Below are 17,067 nucleotides of genomic sequence, written 5' to 3'. Positions count from 1 at the left end.
CCAAACTTTGTGCACAAGTGCTTTCCAGAGTTCTCCAATCTCAACTCTTCACAGTCAATATAGCAGAAACAGACAATATGTTAATATAAATAATGTATCGTCTTTCAGGGGTGATAGATAAGACACATAAGGCAGCTTCTGAAAGTATGCAGATTAACTTCTTTATTTAATTAAGTTTGCAACTAATAACATCATTTTGCTTCGACATAGCTGAATGATAATTGATGGCTAGAAAAGATTAAATGATATCCATCTTATTTCTTTTATTGAATAAAGTGATCAGAGATTCTCTCCATTTAAACAGGATTATTGTTCTGAAATCTTTTTTTATAGACGTGTCTACCTTGCCTGAACACACAGACTTACAATCTGAGTTTTGAAGTTTCCAACACGTGTTTTTTTAATAACTTTCACCAGATAGTTGTATCTCTTAAAAAGGCATTTGTCTGTAAAAGTAGTGACCACAAAAACATGTTAACATTTACAATACATAATTACTTTTTGTACAAAAATGACTTGCTACTGCAATATTCTGAGGTCTAGTGCTAACATTTTCAACAGGGAAAAACTTTCCCTCTTTGTGAATACAACAAAATAGAGGATGGCACTGACCAACCTTAAGGAAACTATTTCAGTAATTTAAAACCAAAAGTACAATCTCTCTGGTTTCCTGGTTCAGGCACCTATTTTGCTAGAAGGCAGCTTCTCATTGCTACTCCTTCACAGGGTCACTGTGATCTACATTTCTCTCTCAGTGCAGGCAGGCCTACAGGAGCTCACAGCAGCGATGGTGAGCCTGTACAGGACGCGTTATGGGTGATGGGCACAGAGGTCAGAGGTCAGTCGCTGAAAGATGATTCGCTGTCAGAGGTGGTGGCAGAAACATCTTGATCCTCTATGCTCCTCGCTCCTTCATCCGGCAGGGGGGCATCTGGTGTGCTGTCATCAGCAGGGAGGAAATGTTACCGGTCAGTTTCATAAAAGGAGATATGAATATGACATCATTACCAATAACAGTGACACACTCACTCAAGCAAGTTAGAATCCAATCCCTCCAGGACCATTTTATTCTTTATAGCCATAACTGGAACTCCCTGCGACAAATAAAATATGTATGAAGATGCAAAGCAAACAGACAGTTTTTTTTTTAATCATTATAGTTCATTAGCAGGTTTTAGTGATGACTTACCACTTGAACCATTTTCAGGTATCGGGCATAACGCGGGTCCTTAGCCACCGTCATGACATTCTCTGCGGCTGCTACTACTTGAGGTGGCGTTGCAGGGTCTGGTGCTGTCTGAGCAGCCTGCGAAATCTAAAAGATATTTACAAATCACTACAGGATATCAAATTAACTACTTTATTATGCATTGTTAGTAGGCAGTGCTCAGTTTTAGACTTGCAGTGTTTGTACTTTCTTTGCATCCTTTATGGAATAGTAAGTACAGTGGGGCAAAACAGTATTTAGTCAGCCACCAATTGTGCAAGTTCTCCCACTGAAAAAGATGAGAGAGGCCTGTAATTTTCATCCTAGGTACACTTCAACTATGAGAGACAGAATGGGGGGAAAGAATCCAGGAAATCACATTGTAGGATTTTTAATGAATTAATTGGTAAATTCCTCGGTGAAATAAGTATTTGGTCACCTACAAACAAACAAGATTTCTGGCTCTCACAGACCTGTAACTTCTTCTTTAAGTGCCTCCTCTGTCCTCCACTTATTAACTGTATTAATGGCACCTGTTTGAACTCGTTATTAGTATAAAAGACACCTGTCCACAACCTCAAACAGTCACACTCCAAACTCCACTATGGCCAAGACCAAAGAGCTGTCAAAGGACACCAGAAACAAAATTGTAGACCTGCACCAGGCTGGGAAGACTGAATCTGCAATAGGTAAGCAGCTTGGTGTGAAGAAATCAACTGTGGGAGCAATTATTAGAAAATGGAAGACATACAAGACCACTGATAATCTCCCTCGATCTGGGGCTCCACGCAAGATCTCACCCCGTGGGGTCAAAATTATCACAAGAACGGTGAGCAAAAATCCCAGAACCACACGGGGGGACCTAGTCAATGACCTGCAGAGAGCTGGGACCAAAGTAACAAAGGCTACCATCAGTAACACACTACGCCGCCAGGGACTCAAATCCTGCAGTGCCAGACGTGTCCCCCTGCTTAAGCCAGTACATGTCCAGGCCCGTCTGAAGTTTGCTAGAGAGCATTTAGATGATCCAGAAGAGGATTGGGAGAATGTCATATGATCAGATGAAACCAAAATATAACTTTTGGGTAAAAACTCAACTAGACGTGTTTGGAGGAGAAAGAATGCCGAGTTGCATCCAAAGAACACCATACCTACTGTGAAACATGGGGGTGGAAACATCATGCTTTGGGGCTGTTTTTCTGCAAAGGGACCAGGACGACTGATCCGTGTAAAGGAAAGAATGAATGGGGCCATGTATCGTGAGATTTTTAGTGACAACCTCCTTCCATTAGCAAGGGCATTGAAGATGAAACGTGGCTGGGTATTTCAGCATGACAATGATCCCAAACACACCGCCCAGGCAACAAAGGAGTGGCTTCGTAAGAAGCATTTCAAGGTCCTGGAGTGGCCTAGCCAGTCTCCAGATCTCAACCCCATAGAAAATCTTTGGAGGGAGTTGAAAGTCCGTGTTGCCCAGCGACAGCCCCAAAGCATCACTGCTCTAGAGGAGATCTGCATGGAGGAATGGACCAAAAATACCAGCAACAGTGTGAAAACCTTGTGAAGACTTACAGAAAACGTTTGACCTCTGTCATTGCCAACAAAGGGTATATAACAAAGTATTGAGATGAACTTTTGTTATTGACCAAATACTTATTTTCCACCATCATTTGCAAATAAATTCTTTAAATTTCTGGATTTTCTTTTTCTCATTTTGTCTCTCATAGTTGAGGTATACCTAGGATGAAAATTACAGGCCTCTCTCATCTTTTTAAGTGGGAGAACTTGCACAATTGGTGGGTGACTAAATACTTTTTTGCCCCACTGTATATAGTAAGTATATATTAGGTATAATAGTATAGTACAACATTTTGAAATGTGCTTACTTTGCAGAGAGTTGGGTGAGAAGAGAGTTGTGGGTTGGTCAGTCACATAACTGTATTTGGACAAGCCATGAAAATTCAAGTTTCTCTCATATATCCCCTTGAAACAAACATTATGTGTTGTGCTCGTATGTGTGCAGTTGGACAGACCTAGAGTAGCCATTTTCCCTCAGATACAATCTCAAATTATTCATTTTAAGTTAAAACACCCATTTGGCAGATTTGTTATACTCATTTGTATTCACCTCTGGGGGAGGAAGACTGCCTGCTGGTGGACCCCCTGTTTGACTCTGAGTGGCGGTAGAGGGTCCATTGGCAGGTCCATTGGCTTGTCCATTGGCCTGGGCAGGTTGCCGCTGACTGAGTCCTTCTATTGTGACGTCCTCCAGCCCGGGAATGGAGGACAGCTTCACAGAGCAATTCAAAATGTAAGATATGATAAATTGAAGGACATGACACGTATAAAAAGTGTCTCAATCAATAGAGGGGATAGAACTTACTTTGGCTTCTAAAATGGACAGGGTTGTTTCAATCTGCTGAATGCGAAGAGATATGTTTGCAAGTTTCTGTGGGAAAGAAGTTAGACAGTTTAGGTTATGGTGTGTCACAGAGGCTGCTTGTGTGAACTAATCAGGACAGCAGAAACTGGTTAAAGGATCAGTTTAGAGTACAGGAAGCATACAAACCTCTTCACAAACTGTGGAGAAACGGTTAAGAAACCGGACCGTGTGCACAACAAACTGATTGAGATAGGCAACAACTCTTCTCTGTTGAATAGCAGGGACCTAAAGGAAACACAGAGAAAGCTATTTTAAGAAAGAGTCCGGGTTGTGAGGAAATAGGCTATTATACTTACAGGTCATTCCTTATCAACTCACCAATATCTAAAAATGGAAAACTAGTTCAGATGAAATAGTTTTTCTTTAAGATTATTTATTAGGGTTGATTTTACATCTGCAACAACTATTTACATGGGCACATATTGAAAATTATCCTTATGGTTTCTTGAATGGTCAGTACAATTGCCAACCTAATCCAGGGAAATATAAGCAATTGGTGAGGCTTAGAATAAACAAACTTTCCAAAAATGTGGGGTACAGTTATAGGATTTTGCAAGGTCCTATAAACTTAATATCATTTCTAACTAACTTTATTTCAAGACAATCCATTACTGGTTATTGGTGAGTTGGTATACAACGATCATACCATACATCGATTTATAACCCACTACTCTAATAAAAAGCATTGCATTTATGCAATATTAACATAGTATCACAACATCATAGTTGGCTAAATTACTTACTTTACTTGGTAAATTAGCAGAGATATACAAATATTGAATACAACCTGTTATATAAACAGTTACTGCTACAAGCTATTATTGCATTTGTTTAACTATAGAATATTGCAGTGACGTTTGCTAATGATAACAACTGTGGACTGCTTGGTAAATAACCCTACTATTACTAGCTCAGTTACTGAATGACAGCCTTGTTGCATCACTGTTTTGGCCTGTTTTCCTCAATATGTTAGTTAGTTAGTTAGCCTATAGTAAATGTTAGCTAGTTAGATACCAACCTTAGTAAGATCGACACCAGACCCCACAATAGGCAGCCCGTCCTCGTCCATGTTGGGTTTTAAACTTCCTGCAGTTACTAGAGCAGTTTCGGTACTCAAAGCGACACTGTTCACTGCAATAAGAGAGAAAACGGTGCTTAAAGATTTGCTGTGAAACGTCTCATGTGACTCTGGACGGTGTGAACGTCACGTGACGTCACGACGTTAGATTCCATGTCATTAGTGCTTTTATTTTGAAGTCTCCCTGACAGTCTGTTGAAAATAACAACATCCGGTCCCGTCTTTTAGCTACTTTATTTTTATTTGGTCACTAAAAAAAATTGCTTTTACCAGCCCTTTCGACTGCTTTATCCTTTCCGTCATCTGCCGAGGAACACTATGATTAAGTTGAACAATTGTGGTTTGTTCGAAAGAATACGGAGATTGTTTAGTTATCAAAACACTCCATATGTGTAAAATGGATAACGATACATTAAAACTGATCAATAAAGTGCATGTATTGTGTCTAATCGTTGGGATAGCAAAAATAAATTGAATGACACAGCAGTAAAACACAGCTGAGTTGCAGGACTTTTATTTTGAAAAGAGGAAACGCAGTGAAAGAGTTGAGGAAACGGGTACTTGCGTACCATCAGCGCATGTTAGCTAAAACAATCAAACAACAACATTTTACATACACTTCTTAACGCTACTGGAGACATATTGCATTAATGGAGGTTATTGGGTCAATTGAGAAAATAAACGGTACGTATATTTATAATTTTCTCCCACTGTACTTAAAAGTAGGCTGTGTTTATGTTAGTCAGACAGTTAGCGGGACCCGTCTATTTAAAGGAATCATGACAGTCAGAAGCTATTAGCTTGGAGCTGTTGTCTTAGGAATTGAGTTCATTTCTAATATTTTAAATAATTACTATCAATAAGTACAGTTCTTTCTTTCGAGAGCTTAAGCACAACTACATATACTTGACCAGGTTGCAAGATTAAAACTAACCAAAAATAGGTTTAAAATCCAGCATTTATACGGGTCCATATGCTTTTGGATGAAGGGATATACATAGATCCATCAGTATTTTTTCCATTGCTTTGAGTTAGCAAAATATTGTCTTTTATAATATGCCACGGGTGAAATAGCTTATTTAGGGAATATAATTTCAAAGTATTTAAAGTTAAACAAGTGTTTTTAAGTTTGCAAGTGCTCTCTTCAATAAAAAGCACTTTAAAGCCCTCAGCAGACCATCTCTCAGAATAAACTTTTATGTTTTTCAGACCCAAGCCCACCTCTTTCATCTCTTCGCCTGCTGGTGCCCCCACTGCAGCTTCTGTCTGCTGCAATGTGGCAGCTGGCGAAGCAGAAAGATGTGATGAATTATGAGAAGCTGCAGGACTTTGTGTTTATGGTGACTGAGGCAGTCCCTGAACTGATCAACCTCAGGCAGAGAGCCCAGCTCATTCTGGGTCTAAGAGCGAGGGTGAGCTGAAGTTTTGTATTATATCATAATGTTATTATGTATTTTAAAAAAAATGGTGCGATAACAATTGGTTGATATTTCAGCTCATTCTGGAACATTGCAAAGATTCGGCTCGGGGGTCGGTTGATTCTCAATTGATCCAGAGATATTTGGATAGACTCCCAATTACGTCTGCAAACACAGATGTAAGTACAGCAAAGGAATATATATGTTTTAATAAATAATGATAGGCCCTAAATGACATGAGTCCTATCTGTGGCAGTACAGGGATGCTGAGGTGCAAACAACAGAGTCCACTTTCATTGCACTTGTTCAGAGCCTGCTGAAAGATCCTGTTGAGAGAGCGTATTTCTTTCAGGTCAGACAGATTTATATAATATCTTATTTTAAAAATCCTCAAAGAAGTCCTAACGTGAACTAGCCTTTGATACTCTTTAACAGGAGGTGTTCCCAGTGGAGTATGGGCCACAATTTGATTCTGCTTTGCACGTGTTATTGTGGGAGCTGCTCTCAAAATTGGAAAAGCTGCTTCCAGTACCAGACTTGAAACAGGTATTCTTTGTGTCCATCCAGATGTGTCAGAATGTTTTCAACTGCAAATCACGCGCTGACCACAATCTGTGTTTTCAGACTGTGGCCTGGCTCGGCTCGGCTCCTTCTCTGTTGGAGAAATGTGTTCAGTCGTCACCTGAAGAGCTGGGCTTAACCTTCAAGCACTACAAAAGTTCGGGTCTACTGAAAATGCCATGTGAGTAATATGGAAGCAAACAAGAGACAGAAGTATTTGAATTTTGAAATGATTTTGTTGCAGTAGTCATCTTTTTGCTCAATTATCAAGCCAAATCCCAAACTTGTTATGGTTTCAGCATGTTTTTAGTTGTACAATCCAATGTAAAGTCATCAAATCCCAATCCTTTTCTTTTCTTTGCACATCTGTATAATATGTGCACCACATTTTATGTATAATCTGGGTTACTTATATAGGTTAGACATTTTAGAATGTTATATACTTGGCTGCCAGTTTTGACTCTTATTTTACGGAAGTTCCCAGAATTAATCCTGAGAAGTGCTTTTATATTTATGCAATATCAATATGTATTTGATGCAACTGAATCCTTAAGAATCACATTAGATTGTGAGCTTCTTAATTGCAAATGTTATCAAATCTGAATATCTATATTAATATCCAGCCCTATATAACATTGTAAATTAAATATATTTGGGTTTTAGACTGTTGGTCTAACAAACAAAAAACAATTTAAAGATGTCACTTGGGCTTTGGCAAAGCAATCACATTTTTTATATATTCTGGTGTTTTATTGACTAAATAATTTGATGATGGATCAATAAAAGTCATGAAAAAGTATCTTTAAAAAATCTTTTTTTTAACCACTGACTATTTTCTTGTTCTTTTTTTAGATGGCCCTTCATCCACCATCGGTAGCTGCATCATGTCTGCTTTATCGATTCCTCCGTCGCAAAAGACAAACATCTCTGCTGGACTGGAATCAATCCACAACTACGCTAACATGCTACAGCCCATCACTTTGATTGGACTAGATGGTTACAGTTTTGTTGCCGTCTATACCGAAGAGGAAGTTCAAGCCTCTAAAGTAGATGAAGAAATGATCGAGTCGGCTGAAGTGCAAGTACAAACTGACTTCTACGAGGAAGAGATAGTGGCTGTTAGCGCAGATAACGCCAGCGGTGAAGAGGCTACTATCTTGAGGGCGGAAGAAACAAGTGAGACTGTGGATGTCGCTAAAGCTCTGGACACCCTGACAAAAACGTTTGCCCTAAGGAAGGAGAGCCTCGGTCAAGATGTTGTTACAGGAAAAAGTAATGAGTCACCTTTTAATGGTGGGCTTCAGTCAGGAAATGAAGCAGATGAAATAAAAACACATGAAACGAAAGACAAAACAGCAAAGAAAATAGAAAATGTTGAAGAGCTGAAGGAGGATCTTCCTCCTGGAGGCATAGTGAGCAATATCAACTCTTTTACAGACTTGAATGATGACCATGAGTCATCTGTCCATGAACACATGGCAGATGTCCTCAGTGAGGACGCAGCCTCTGAAACACAAGAGTCTTCTCCCAGCTTAGCTAATGTACGCCGATCCAATCGTCTACAAAAGAAGACGTCACCCAATTGTCAGGAGATGGATCAAATCCAGAGGTTATCCACGGAAAGCAGTGAAGAACCACAAAAGTACAAAAAAACATTTAGTATCTTTACTTTATAAGCTATAGATTTAAAACCAGATATAACTCTGTAATAGTTATTCCAACTTTTCTTTCAGTTGCACTTTCAAAGCCGAATCATCTGTTGCCCCCTCTGTTATAGCCATCAAAGGAATTGACAAAGGTAATATTTTAACCTGAGAAACATCTTTTAGATACAATTCCCATATTGTTTTCACATTTCCATCTTTTTTTTAATTTATAGGTGATTCGGACGAGATGACATCCATCATCTTCACGTGCTCTCAGTGTCCCTTCCACACGTCGGACAATAACAGCCCTGCTCACTTCCACATGCAGAGCGTTAGCACTGAAGTATACAGGACTCTCGCAGGAGCCAAAATGACTCCTTCTCCCTCCAGCACAGATGAAATATTTACATCCATTAAACTTTTCCCCAAAGGAAACACAGAGGAGAGCAACGCAGAACAACCAGTGACTCCGAGCAAGCAGAAAGCCCTTTCATGTGACACGTGTGGCAAGACGTTCACACGGCCGTCAGACGTGAGGAGACACCAGCTGACGCACACTGGAGAGAGACCGTTCCACTGCTCCCAGTGTGACCGAACCTTCCAGCACTCGTGGGATCTGGCCAAACACGAGAATAAAAATCACGGCGCTGCCATTTCCTTCACCTGCCAGCTGTGCAGGAGCTCCTTCGCCAACCTCCGTGCCCTGACCGTCCACCATAAGAAGTCTCACTCTAAGGAGATCCAGCTTCCTCAGATCTGCTCCATCTGCAGTCAAAGCTTCGCCACTTCCTCCGAGCTTCACGAGCACAGGAAGTCTCACGTCACCAACAAACGCTACATCTGCCAGCAGTGCGACGAAGGCTTCGATTCCCTGCTTGCTCGCTCTCAACACCGAGAGATGCATAAAGTAAAGAGTGTGTTTAAGTGTCCGCATTGTGAGAAAACATACACGCGGAGATCTGATGTAAAGAGGCATCTGTCCACACACACTGGGGAGCGACCCTATCAGTGTAATCAGTGCAAAAAACGGTTCTCGCTCCGCTTCATGTACATGAAACACCTCCGCGTTCACACAGGGGAGCGGCCTTTCCAGTGCTCCCACTGCCCCAAGAGGTTCACGCTTGTGTCTGTTCTGGCCAGACACGAGAGGATGCACACTGGGGAGAAACCTTTCCTTTGCTCTCAGTGCGGGAAGGGCTTTCTATCGCAGGGAGAGCTTTCAAAACATCACAGGTCGCACGTGGACGACAGGCCTTACTCCTGCGATCAGTGCGACAAACGTTTTAAGAGCAAGAAAACGCAGCAGGAACATATCGTCACCCACACCGGCGCCCGCCCGTACCCCTGCACCGTCTGCGGGAAGGGCTTCACCAAACCGTACGCACTGACCAGACACAACCTCATCCACACAGGAGAGAGGCCGTTCCCCTGCACTCACTGCGAGAAATCGTTCCTCACCCTCAGCGAGGCTCAGCTGCACCAGCGTATTCACACGGGGGAGAGGCCGTACCCCTGCAACAGCTGTGAGCTGAAGTTCAAGAGCTCGTCGGAGCTGGCGCGACACAAGAGAAGCCACTCTGGGTTGAAGCCACTGAAGCCGTACTGTGAGCAGTGCATGAAAACGTTTCCCTCTAAGGCCAAGCTGAAGAAACACATGGAGAAACACGTGGAAGAGGGAGAGGCAGCAAAGTCTGTAGACCCTTTACAGCCTAAGGAATCTAATCAGTAAATTAATAATGGAGACTGTCAGTGTTTAAATGGAGTGGACTTATGAATAAGAATGTAAACAGGATGCTTGAGTTCAAATAATAAGCTTTATCACATTTTATCAGGAGGGAAATGTGTCCTCAGCTACATCTTCACTGTACGGACTTCTATCAAGTGTGGACAAAGATTTGGTACAACCTTCTAGCTTTCATTCCATTTTTAAACGCAAAGCATTTAATAGATTAGTTTTTCATACTAGAATCTTTTCTCTATCATTTTCATTTTGCTTTAAAGATCGCAAATGGAAGAAGTTTGTTTGAAAATAAAATTACAGGTGTTTATTATACACTCCATTTATTTCTGTTTTTCTCTGAAACATGATATATTGCATTTGTGAGGTGCACAAGTTCAATTTCTGGTTTAAATAAATACAAAAAGAAAGCAAAAAAAAGGGGACATCTACCGTCAATTATATTTAAACCCAACCAGCAACTCTTAATTGAATGATTGTGACATTAAAACCATGTGATTACAGTGAATCAAAAAATGTGCATGGTATACTAGACAGCCAAGCTACAACTAAAATGAAAACCTGTATCATGTTACGCAATAAAACATATCTTTTATAAAGTGTATATGTTGTGTTTCTGCTGAAGTCATAGTTTTCTGATTTGTAGTGCATTTTAATTTAGTGCTCCTAATGTTCCTCAACCTGGGGTCAAGGCAAGCCCCACAGGGGTCCCTAGAAGATTAACAAGAATTGAAAAGCCAAACGTAAATATGATTATTTCTTTCCGTCCCTCTAGCCCCACCATGTGGTTGACAGTTTGTTTTTCAGTGAAAAGCCTCAACGACTATTGGATGGATTCCCTCCAGCACCATTATCAGGTAAAACTTAAAATGTGATTAATTTGTAAAGTTTGGTTTGTGTTACTTCAAATACATAGAAACATTGTCCCAGCTGTACTATGTGTGTTATTGATGAATCTTAACATTTAGCAATTAGCTTGGTACATTGATTGACAACTGGTCTTGATTTAATTATTTCAGATACAAAATATTAACAAATATGACAATGTACGAAGGAATAAGTACTCTTTGGTAGAACTGCTACAAACACTTCACATATGACCAAGACGGTCCCAGTAGTCAAGGCTTTCTTTTTGTACGGTCACACATGGATGGAGACTTGAGGTCTTCCCTAAATGTTGCTTTTGTTTTGCCTGTTTCAAAAGGGCAATTCTCCAGCCACCAAAACAAAGGAGTGGATTCCCCGCACCTCTTCTCCACCCTGTTGTGTTTTCAAGGAGCTGCAGGCCTATTGGAGGTGCCTTTGAAATGTCATCATGCTTGTGTCAGGTGATGTGTTTCTTCATTTCTGCCATGAGTGCTCATAAAACCCAGTGAGCTGATGCTTATAGAGCACAGATTAATTATAAACACCATAAACATTGCCTCATTTCCTCTACAGAAGGTAGAAGGAATTACCCGGATAACACTGGATGTATCATTTAACAAAGAGTAGTTACAGTCTAAAAATACCATCTATTTTCAGCATACTTGTATTTTGTGAGAAAAAAACATTTGCTAGTTGAGACAATCAAACTGTAGAATTTTCCTGGTGTGAAACTAAATAGTGACTATGTTACATCTAAGGGTACCACTTTACAATAAGACTACCCTTATAAAGGGTTTACGAATAGTTTGTAATTAATTAATTAATTAGGTTGTGAACACTTTACAAGTCATTAATAAGCTTTTATAAGACATGAGATAAACAGGGCAACTGTGACCGGTTGCTTGCCAAATAGTGAGCCCACATTTATCTGTACTGCTAAGCCTTATATTGACTACTTAGTTTACTTCCTCTTCTTCATCAGCCAGCATCCTTGGTATCTGTTGCTCACTGAGTTGATTCTCGCTAAGTAGCCAATATAAGGCTTAGTCATCTTTCCAAATAGTGAGCCTGTGTTGATGTATGAAAACTATGTTAGAACTGGTTTATAAATGGTTCGTAATGATTAATAAATTGTTTACAACCGAATTCATAACCTAATTATAAACCCTTTATGAATCCTTTATAAGGGTAGTCTTATTGTAAAGTGGTACCCATTTAAGTCTATTTCTTGGGTCAGGATTCCACTTTTTTATTGTAAAAATGTTAAACGGATTAATTTGTGTTTTGTGGTCTTTATATAAAAAAAAAAGTCAAATAAATCCACACATTTAAAATATGTTTTTATGTAATTGACTTCTACATAGACGTCACAAAAAATAATTAATTTTCACATACAATCCAAAAGCTCTAAACACTTGCTCCTACAGCTCGTATTTTCATTTGTCGCTCTATCATTAAAGTCAATCATCAAGTTTTCACATTTCACAAAAACATTACAAAGGGATGTCTCCTCCACGCCGAGAGAGGGTGTGCATCGGCGGATATCAGGTCCTTTCCACTGCAATCACCTCTCACCTTGACCACAGCCTGGTGCAGCAGCGAGCAGCCAGATGTCTGGATGTTAATACCGTCGGAGGAATTCACAGAGCTGGTGACCATGCAGGTGGAACAAACGGCCGGAATAAACAAATAAATACGGTGGCGACAAGGGGGCTGTGGATGAAGATAACGGCGCGACGCGACACCCATCAACGTGATTTACAGTTTGGTCGGCATTGGTGGTGTTTATGGCACTTTAATAACCAGCCATAAAGAAGTGGGGTGGGGGGGTCTGGTGTTGCAGGAGAACGACAGTGAAGGCACTGATCGAGAAAGAAAGGGAGAGTAGTGTGTCGAAGAGAGAGAGGGGTAGATAAAGCCGAAGTCTGGATCATGAGCTCCGCACTGCCTTACGACTCGCTGTCAGCTCGACTGAGTCCCAGCAGACAAGCTTTGGACTGGGAACACCAGCAGCTGGCTGTGCGACGACTGTCGTCTCCACGGGGTTTCGACCTGCTCTCCCCACCTCCTCTACCTCGTCGACCTTCTGCAATCCCTGGCTACCTGCTGTCCACTTACCAAGAGCAGGAGGAGCAGCTCCACCAGCAGCAGCAGCGACTGTCCTTGTCTATGTGCTCGGACGGCTCGCTGGCGACCCCTGACCCTCAGCCTACGGGCGCTGCTCCACCTTGCTGCCGCCCGGTGGGAGTCATGCACCTCCTGCGTCTGAGTCTCCTGGCCTTCAGCTGCCTCTTCTGGGCAGCTGGCTTGGCCATCTTCACCCTGGGTGTGTGGGCACAGATCTCACTGGCAGACTACATGCTACTGTCGGACAATCACTACCCCAACGCCCCGCTCATCCTTCTGTTCACAGGGGCAGCCGTCACCACCTGGGGCTTCCTGGGCTGTCTGGGGGTGGCTGCAAACCTGCCCTGCGTGCTCAGGGCGTACGGGTTCTTTCAACTTACTGCACTGATAGCCGGTTTGGCAGCTGGACTCTCAGGTCTCTTCTATCGAGAAGACATTGCTGGAGGATTTCGCAGTGGCTTACATCGAGCGGTTGCCGGCTATACCAAGGATGAAGGCCGTGCCGATGCATTAGACAGCTTGCAGAGGGCCCTGAAGTGTTGTGGAGCTGAGGGTTGGCGTGATTGGCTCTCTTCAGATTGGGCCATCCAGCATATGACCTTTCTGCCCAACGAGAACGGCACCTTGGTGTCCCTGCCGGACAGCTGCTGCATGAGTCGCAAGGGCTGCAAGAATCGACCTCTATTGTTGGATGATGTTGAAGGAGTAGAAGCTGCAGGAATCCATCAACACGGCTGCTTCCGCAAAGTCTTCAGCTTGGTCAACGACAACGTCTTCCACATTGCCGCCGCTGTGTTGGGATTGGCCTTCACCCAGATCGGAGGCATTGCCCTGGCATGTCTACTGGCTAACAAAATAGCACCAAGGCAACACCGACGTGTTGTCGCACATTAATGGTCAATTACAAATAATTATGCAACTTAAACCAAGGATTGAACACATTGTAAATATGTATGATAGGGGATTTACAATGCCCTTAAAGAGTAAGAGTTGCAAAGTGTAGGAAGTTCTTTTCGGCGCCCATGTTAACAGGATAACAAGTCTTGTTCATTTTCTGCATAGATCATGTTGGGTGTCTAGAAAAACCAACTTCAACTCCTTTTGGGCCTTTCAAAAAGGAACATCAAATTACAGAGCTTTGGGTTTTGTTTTAGTGGCCTCGCTAACAGCAAGCTTAAGCAAGATGTGTAGAACTCTGATCATGATGTCTAGCTGCATTGGCTCTGGCATGCACTCAACGGAGTCTCCCACAAGCTGCTAGCCTTACCGCTGTGAGCAGTAAAAATAGCAATATTTGTAGTTTATGCTCACTATGAAATGTTTACATTCATACTTGTATTTTTTGGGGGAGAGGCTTTGGAGGGAGGCCTGAAGTGGCTTTTGCGATAGTTAAACAACTTTCAGAGCTTGTGCTTTTAGTTACTTTCATTGGGAAATGGCTATCAATACTGGGCTTGGTTTGTTCGGTTGAATGCTCCAAAATCTGCTCCAACACTCATAGTTGTTAGGATATTATTAAAAGAACATGGGAATGTAATGGTAAATAAAACATCAAGACACAGCATCTACTTACATTTTTCAACTCTTTTGCACTCAGTGTTTGCCTGATCAGCACAATTTAAAAAGGGGTGAGGGTTGTGTCCATTAGATGCCTGCAAATAAGAAGTCTAACATCACAAATAGGGTTGGGAAATGAATAAGCTTAAGTTTTTAAATTTCAAAGCAGTACAACATGACTTTGCCCTCTGATTTGGTTCAGAAGTATCAAATATTGGCATGGATTATGCATTATTGTATAGAATGTAAAAATTAAGGGTTAAACTATTCTATTTTTAGGAGATCCTGGGATCTACTACATATTGCCACCAAATGCACAGGAATGTTCACCAGCAGTTTTCCATCTCAGATCATTTAGTCTGTCTGTTTTAAACAGATATTTGTATCTGCATCATTTACTGTTCCCATCACAAAAACAACAATGTGTAAAATGGTGCTTTATAAAATAGCTTAATAATATATTGCTGTCTGTAGTGTTTTGCACTGTCTATACATCTGACACGCTGTAATGGTGAGGTGCTTTTGTAAGATAACAACTGCTTCAAAATAATTCCCTGTAGATGTGCTTGTTTGCTTATTCATAAATAACTCACGTTTTTTTTATTCGGAAGCACAAAATAACTGTATTGTGAATAACATGTCAAATTAAATGCTCAACTACATTGGCATGACACAGATGTTGTGCAACCCACTAGCTTAGTAGCATGAAACTCATATTTAATATTAAACTCAAGTTGAATGAAATACATTTATATTTAAAGTTTTAAACCTTTATTAAGAAGCTCATGATAGCAGCCAGTTAGCCTTAGCATTACATAAAGCCTAGCTAGTTAATGCACTAGTTAAGTGACAGATATATAGGCCAAATGTGTAATAAGGGGCTTTTAATGGGTTGTGAGGTGGATTTTGTTATAATTAGACAGAGCCAGGCTAGCTGTTTCGACCAGTTTATAGTCTTTTAGCTACACTAAGCTAACTGTCTGTAGCTTCACATCTAGCCATGGCTGCCATGTCTCACATTGGGGCCATTATTATCAGATCTCTCCTATTCAGGACAGTTTTTTATTTCTCTTACATTGTAATGTATGATACACCTATTATTTGATCAGTAGCTATAATGTATATTAATTACCAAGAGTGCAAACAAGCATGACTGAAACTATATGTCACCAATAAAAAAAAATCTTTACTATCACAGATATATCGATTTGACCAGGGATGGGAATGTCAAGGTAAATGCCCTTGAACATAGTAAATATATAAATAGCAATGGTATTATGTAATGATACATTTATGTATGTCAGTATGCAGACAACATACAGTATTAGTAAAGCCACATAAAAGTATGTAATGTCTAATAAACCTCTTGTGAATCACTGAAGAGCACTTTTTGGGTTTTAATGCACATTTGTTCCTCTTAAAAGTGAAAAAGAAATGAAATCCCTCATTGTGACAGATGGCAGATTTGAACCGCCAATGGGCCTTTTAAAGACCTGAGTAAGGCTGTGCTGGGATTGTGCCAAGGTGGTAAATTCTCTGAGCTGGGAGTGGTCGATCCTCAATGAGACCTCTGGACGGGAAATTCTGAATGATGGCCAACTGAACGACATCTCATGTATACCACCTGAGACATGGGTGATTAGATCCGACCTTAAAGGGAGACAACCGATGCTGACGCACTGCTGAGCGTGACAAAACACAACAGCGTGACCTAACATTGATTTGTTTATGGGTCTAAAACCATCAACAATGCTACTTAGCTACTGTAGATAATTATAATTCATCATGAAGATTACTTTAAAGCCAACATATATCCACTTTGGGTTGTGGCCTCCATATAATTACTTTTTCATGACCCTATTCTGGTATTGATTAGCCTACATTGTGCTCTAACAAGGCTTGTGGGTATATTCTGTCTGATTACACTGCCCTTGTTTAACCTAATTAGCCTGAGGTTCTCCACCAGCAGTGGCATCACATTATGTAGGAGATCTGAAATATGTTGGAACGACAACTCAAGTCAGGGAAACCACAAAGGGCTTTATGCTCCCAAGCCCTCTAAATAACATGTTGGGTTGGGTGCTTTAACATGCACTTGACTTGACTTAAATTCTACCAAAACAAATGATCACCAGAAGGGACAAAAAGTTGAACAGTGGTGCAAATGATTGTCACCATCAGATCTCCACAGCTCCAAGTAGGCCTATATCATAAAATTAGGAATATTAAGCGTCACATTGATGAATTCATAATGTTTTCTTGAATAGCCACCATTACAACCTTGAATTACATAAATACATATATATTATTTTAAAATATATTTAAACTCTCTACTACAACTGTACTAAAGCTAAGGGGTGTGTCATTAAAGCCTCATGAATCTGTATTCTTGGTTTTGCTGGTATCACTTTGAGGAAATCAAAAA

General features: G+C 40.9%; 3 protein-coding genes across 4 annotated transcripts; 2 read left to right on the top strand and 1 right to left on the bottom strand.

The window, feature by feature from the left end:
- Nucleotides 1-374: 374 nt before the first annotated feature.
- Nucleotides 375-4,863, bottom strand: washc3 (WASH complex subunit 3). The gene is made up of 7 exons (XM_034112522.2): nucleotides 4,669-4,863; nucleotides 3,777-3,875; nucleotides 3,591-3,656; nucleotides 3,336-3,497; nucleotides 1,190-1,315; nucleotides 1,030-1,094; nucleotides 375-939 (listed from the first exon to the last, which is right to left on the bottom strand). The coding sequence occupies exons 1-7, from the start codon at nucleotides 4,717-4,719 to the stop codon at nucleotides 840-842; spliced, it is 669 nt and encodes a 222-aa protein (XP_033968413.1). The 5' UTR covers nucleotides 4,720-4,863; the 3' UTR covers nucleotides 375-839.
- A 408-nt stretch (nucleotides 4,864-5,271) lies between these two features.
- LOC117439293 (zinc finger protein 502) lies at nucleotides 5,272-10,684 on the top strand. 2 transcript variants are annotated; one of them, XM_034075163.1, is made up of 9 exons: nucleotides 5,272-5,412; nucleotides 5,938-6,140; nucleotides 6,224-6,325; nucleotides 6,403-6,498; nucleotides 6,582-6,692; nucleotides 6,771-6,888; nucleotides 7,560-8,349; nucleotides 8,441-8,505; nucleotides 8,587-10,684. In XM_034075163.1, the coding sequence occupies exons 1-9, from the start codon at nucleotides 5,379-5,381 to the stop codon at nucleotides 10,080-10,082; spliced, it is 3,015 nt and encodes a 1,004-aa protein (XP_033931054.1). In that variant the 5' UTR covers nucleotides 5,272-5,378; the 3' UTR covers nucleotides 10,083-10,684. The 2 variants fall into 2 exon arrangements, with proteins under 2 accessions (XP_033931054.1, XP_033931055.1); XM_034075164.2 differs by lacking the exons at nucleotides 5,272-5,412; nucleotides 5,938-6,140 and having other exon boundaries at nucleotides 6,239-6,325; nucleotides 6,408-6,498.
- A 2,206-nt stretch (nucleotides 10,685-12,890) lies between these two features.
- On the top strand, nucleotides 12,891-13,979 carry LOC117468448 (tetraspanin-7-like). Its single transcript, XM_034112570.1, has one exon. It carries the CDS (start codon nucleotides 12,891-12,893, stop codon nucleotides 13,977-13,979), a length of 1,089 nt encoding a protein of 362 aa, XP_033968461.1.
- The last annotated feature ends 3,088 nt before the right edge of the window (nucleotides 13,980-17,067 follow it).

This window comes from Pseudochaenichthys georgianus, chromosome 23, assembly GCF_902827115.2.
Source record: "Pseudochaenichthys georgianus chromosome 23, fPseGeo1.2, whole genome shotgun sequence".
NCBI lineage: Eukaryota > Metazoa > Chordata > Actinopteri > Perciformes > Channichthyidae > Pseudochaenichthys > Pseudochaenichthys georgianus.
Note: the sequence above shows the minus strand (reverse complement) of the source record. Positions and strands in the feature narration are given on the sequence as shown.

Bases quoted from the DNA above. Each gene is read 5' to 3' on its own strand.
- washc3 (XM_034112522.2), bottom strand. From the start codon at position 4,719: ATGGACGAGGACGGGCTGCCTATTGTGGGGTCTGGTGTCGATCTTACT. The intron at 1,316-3,335 runs GTGAATACAAAT...AATATCTTTTAG, and splicing joins GCAGTCTTCCTCCCCCAGAG to ATTTCGCAGGCTGCTCAGAC. The intron at 940-1,029 runs GTGAGTGTGTCA...TGCTGATGACAG, and splicing joins TTGGATTCTAACTTGCTTGA to CACACCAGATGCCCCCCTGC.
- LOC117439293 (XM_034075163.1), top strand. From the start codon at position 5,379: ATGGAGGTTATTGGGTCAATTGAGAAAATAAACG. The intron at 6,326-6,402 runs GTAAGTACAGCA...TATCTGTGGCAG, and splicing joins TTACGTCTGCAAACACAGAT to TACAGGGATGCTGAGGTGCA. The intron at 6,499-6,581 runs GTCAGACAGATT...ACTCTTTAACAG, and splicing joins AGAGAGCGTATTTCTTTCAG to GAGGTGTTCCCAGTGGAGTA.
- LOC117468448 (XM_034112570.1), top strand. From the start codon at position 12,891: ATGAGCTCCGCACTGCCTTACGACTCGCTGTCAGCTCGACTGAGTCCC.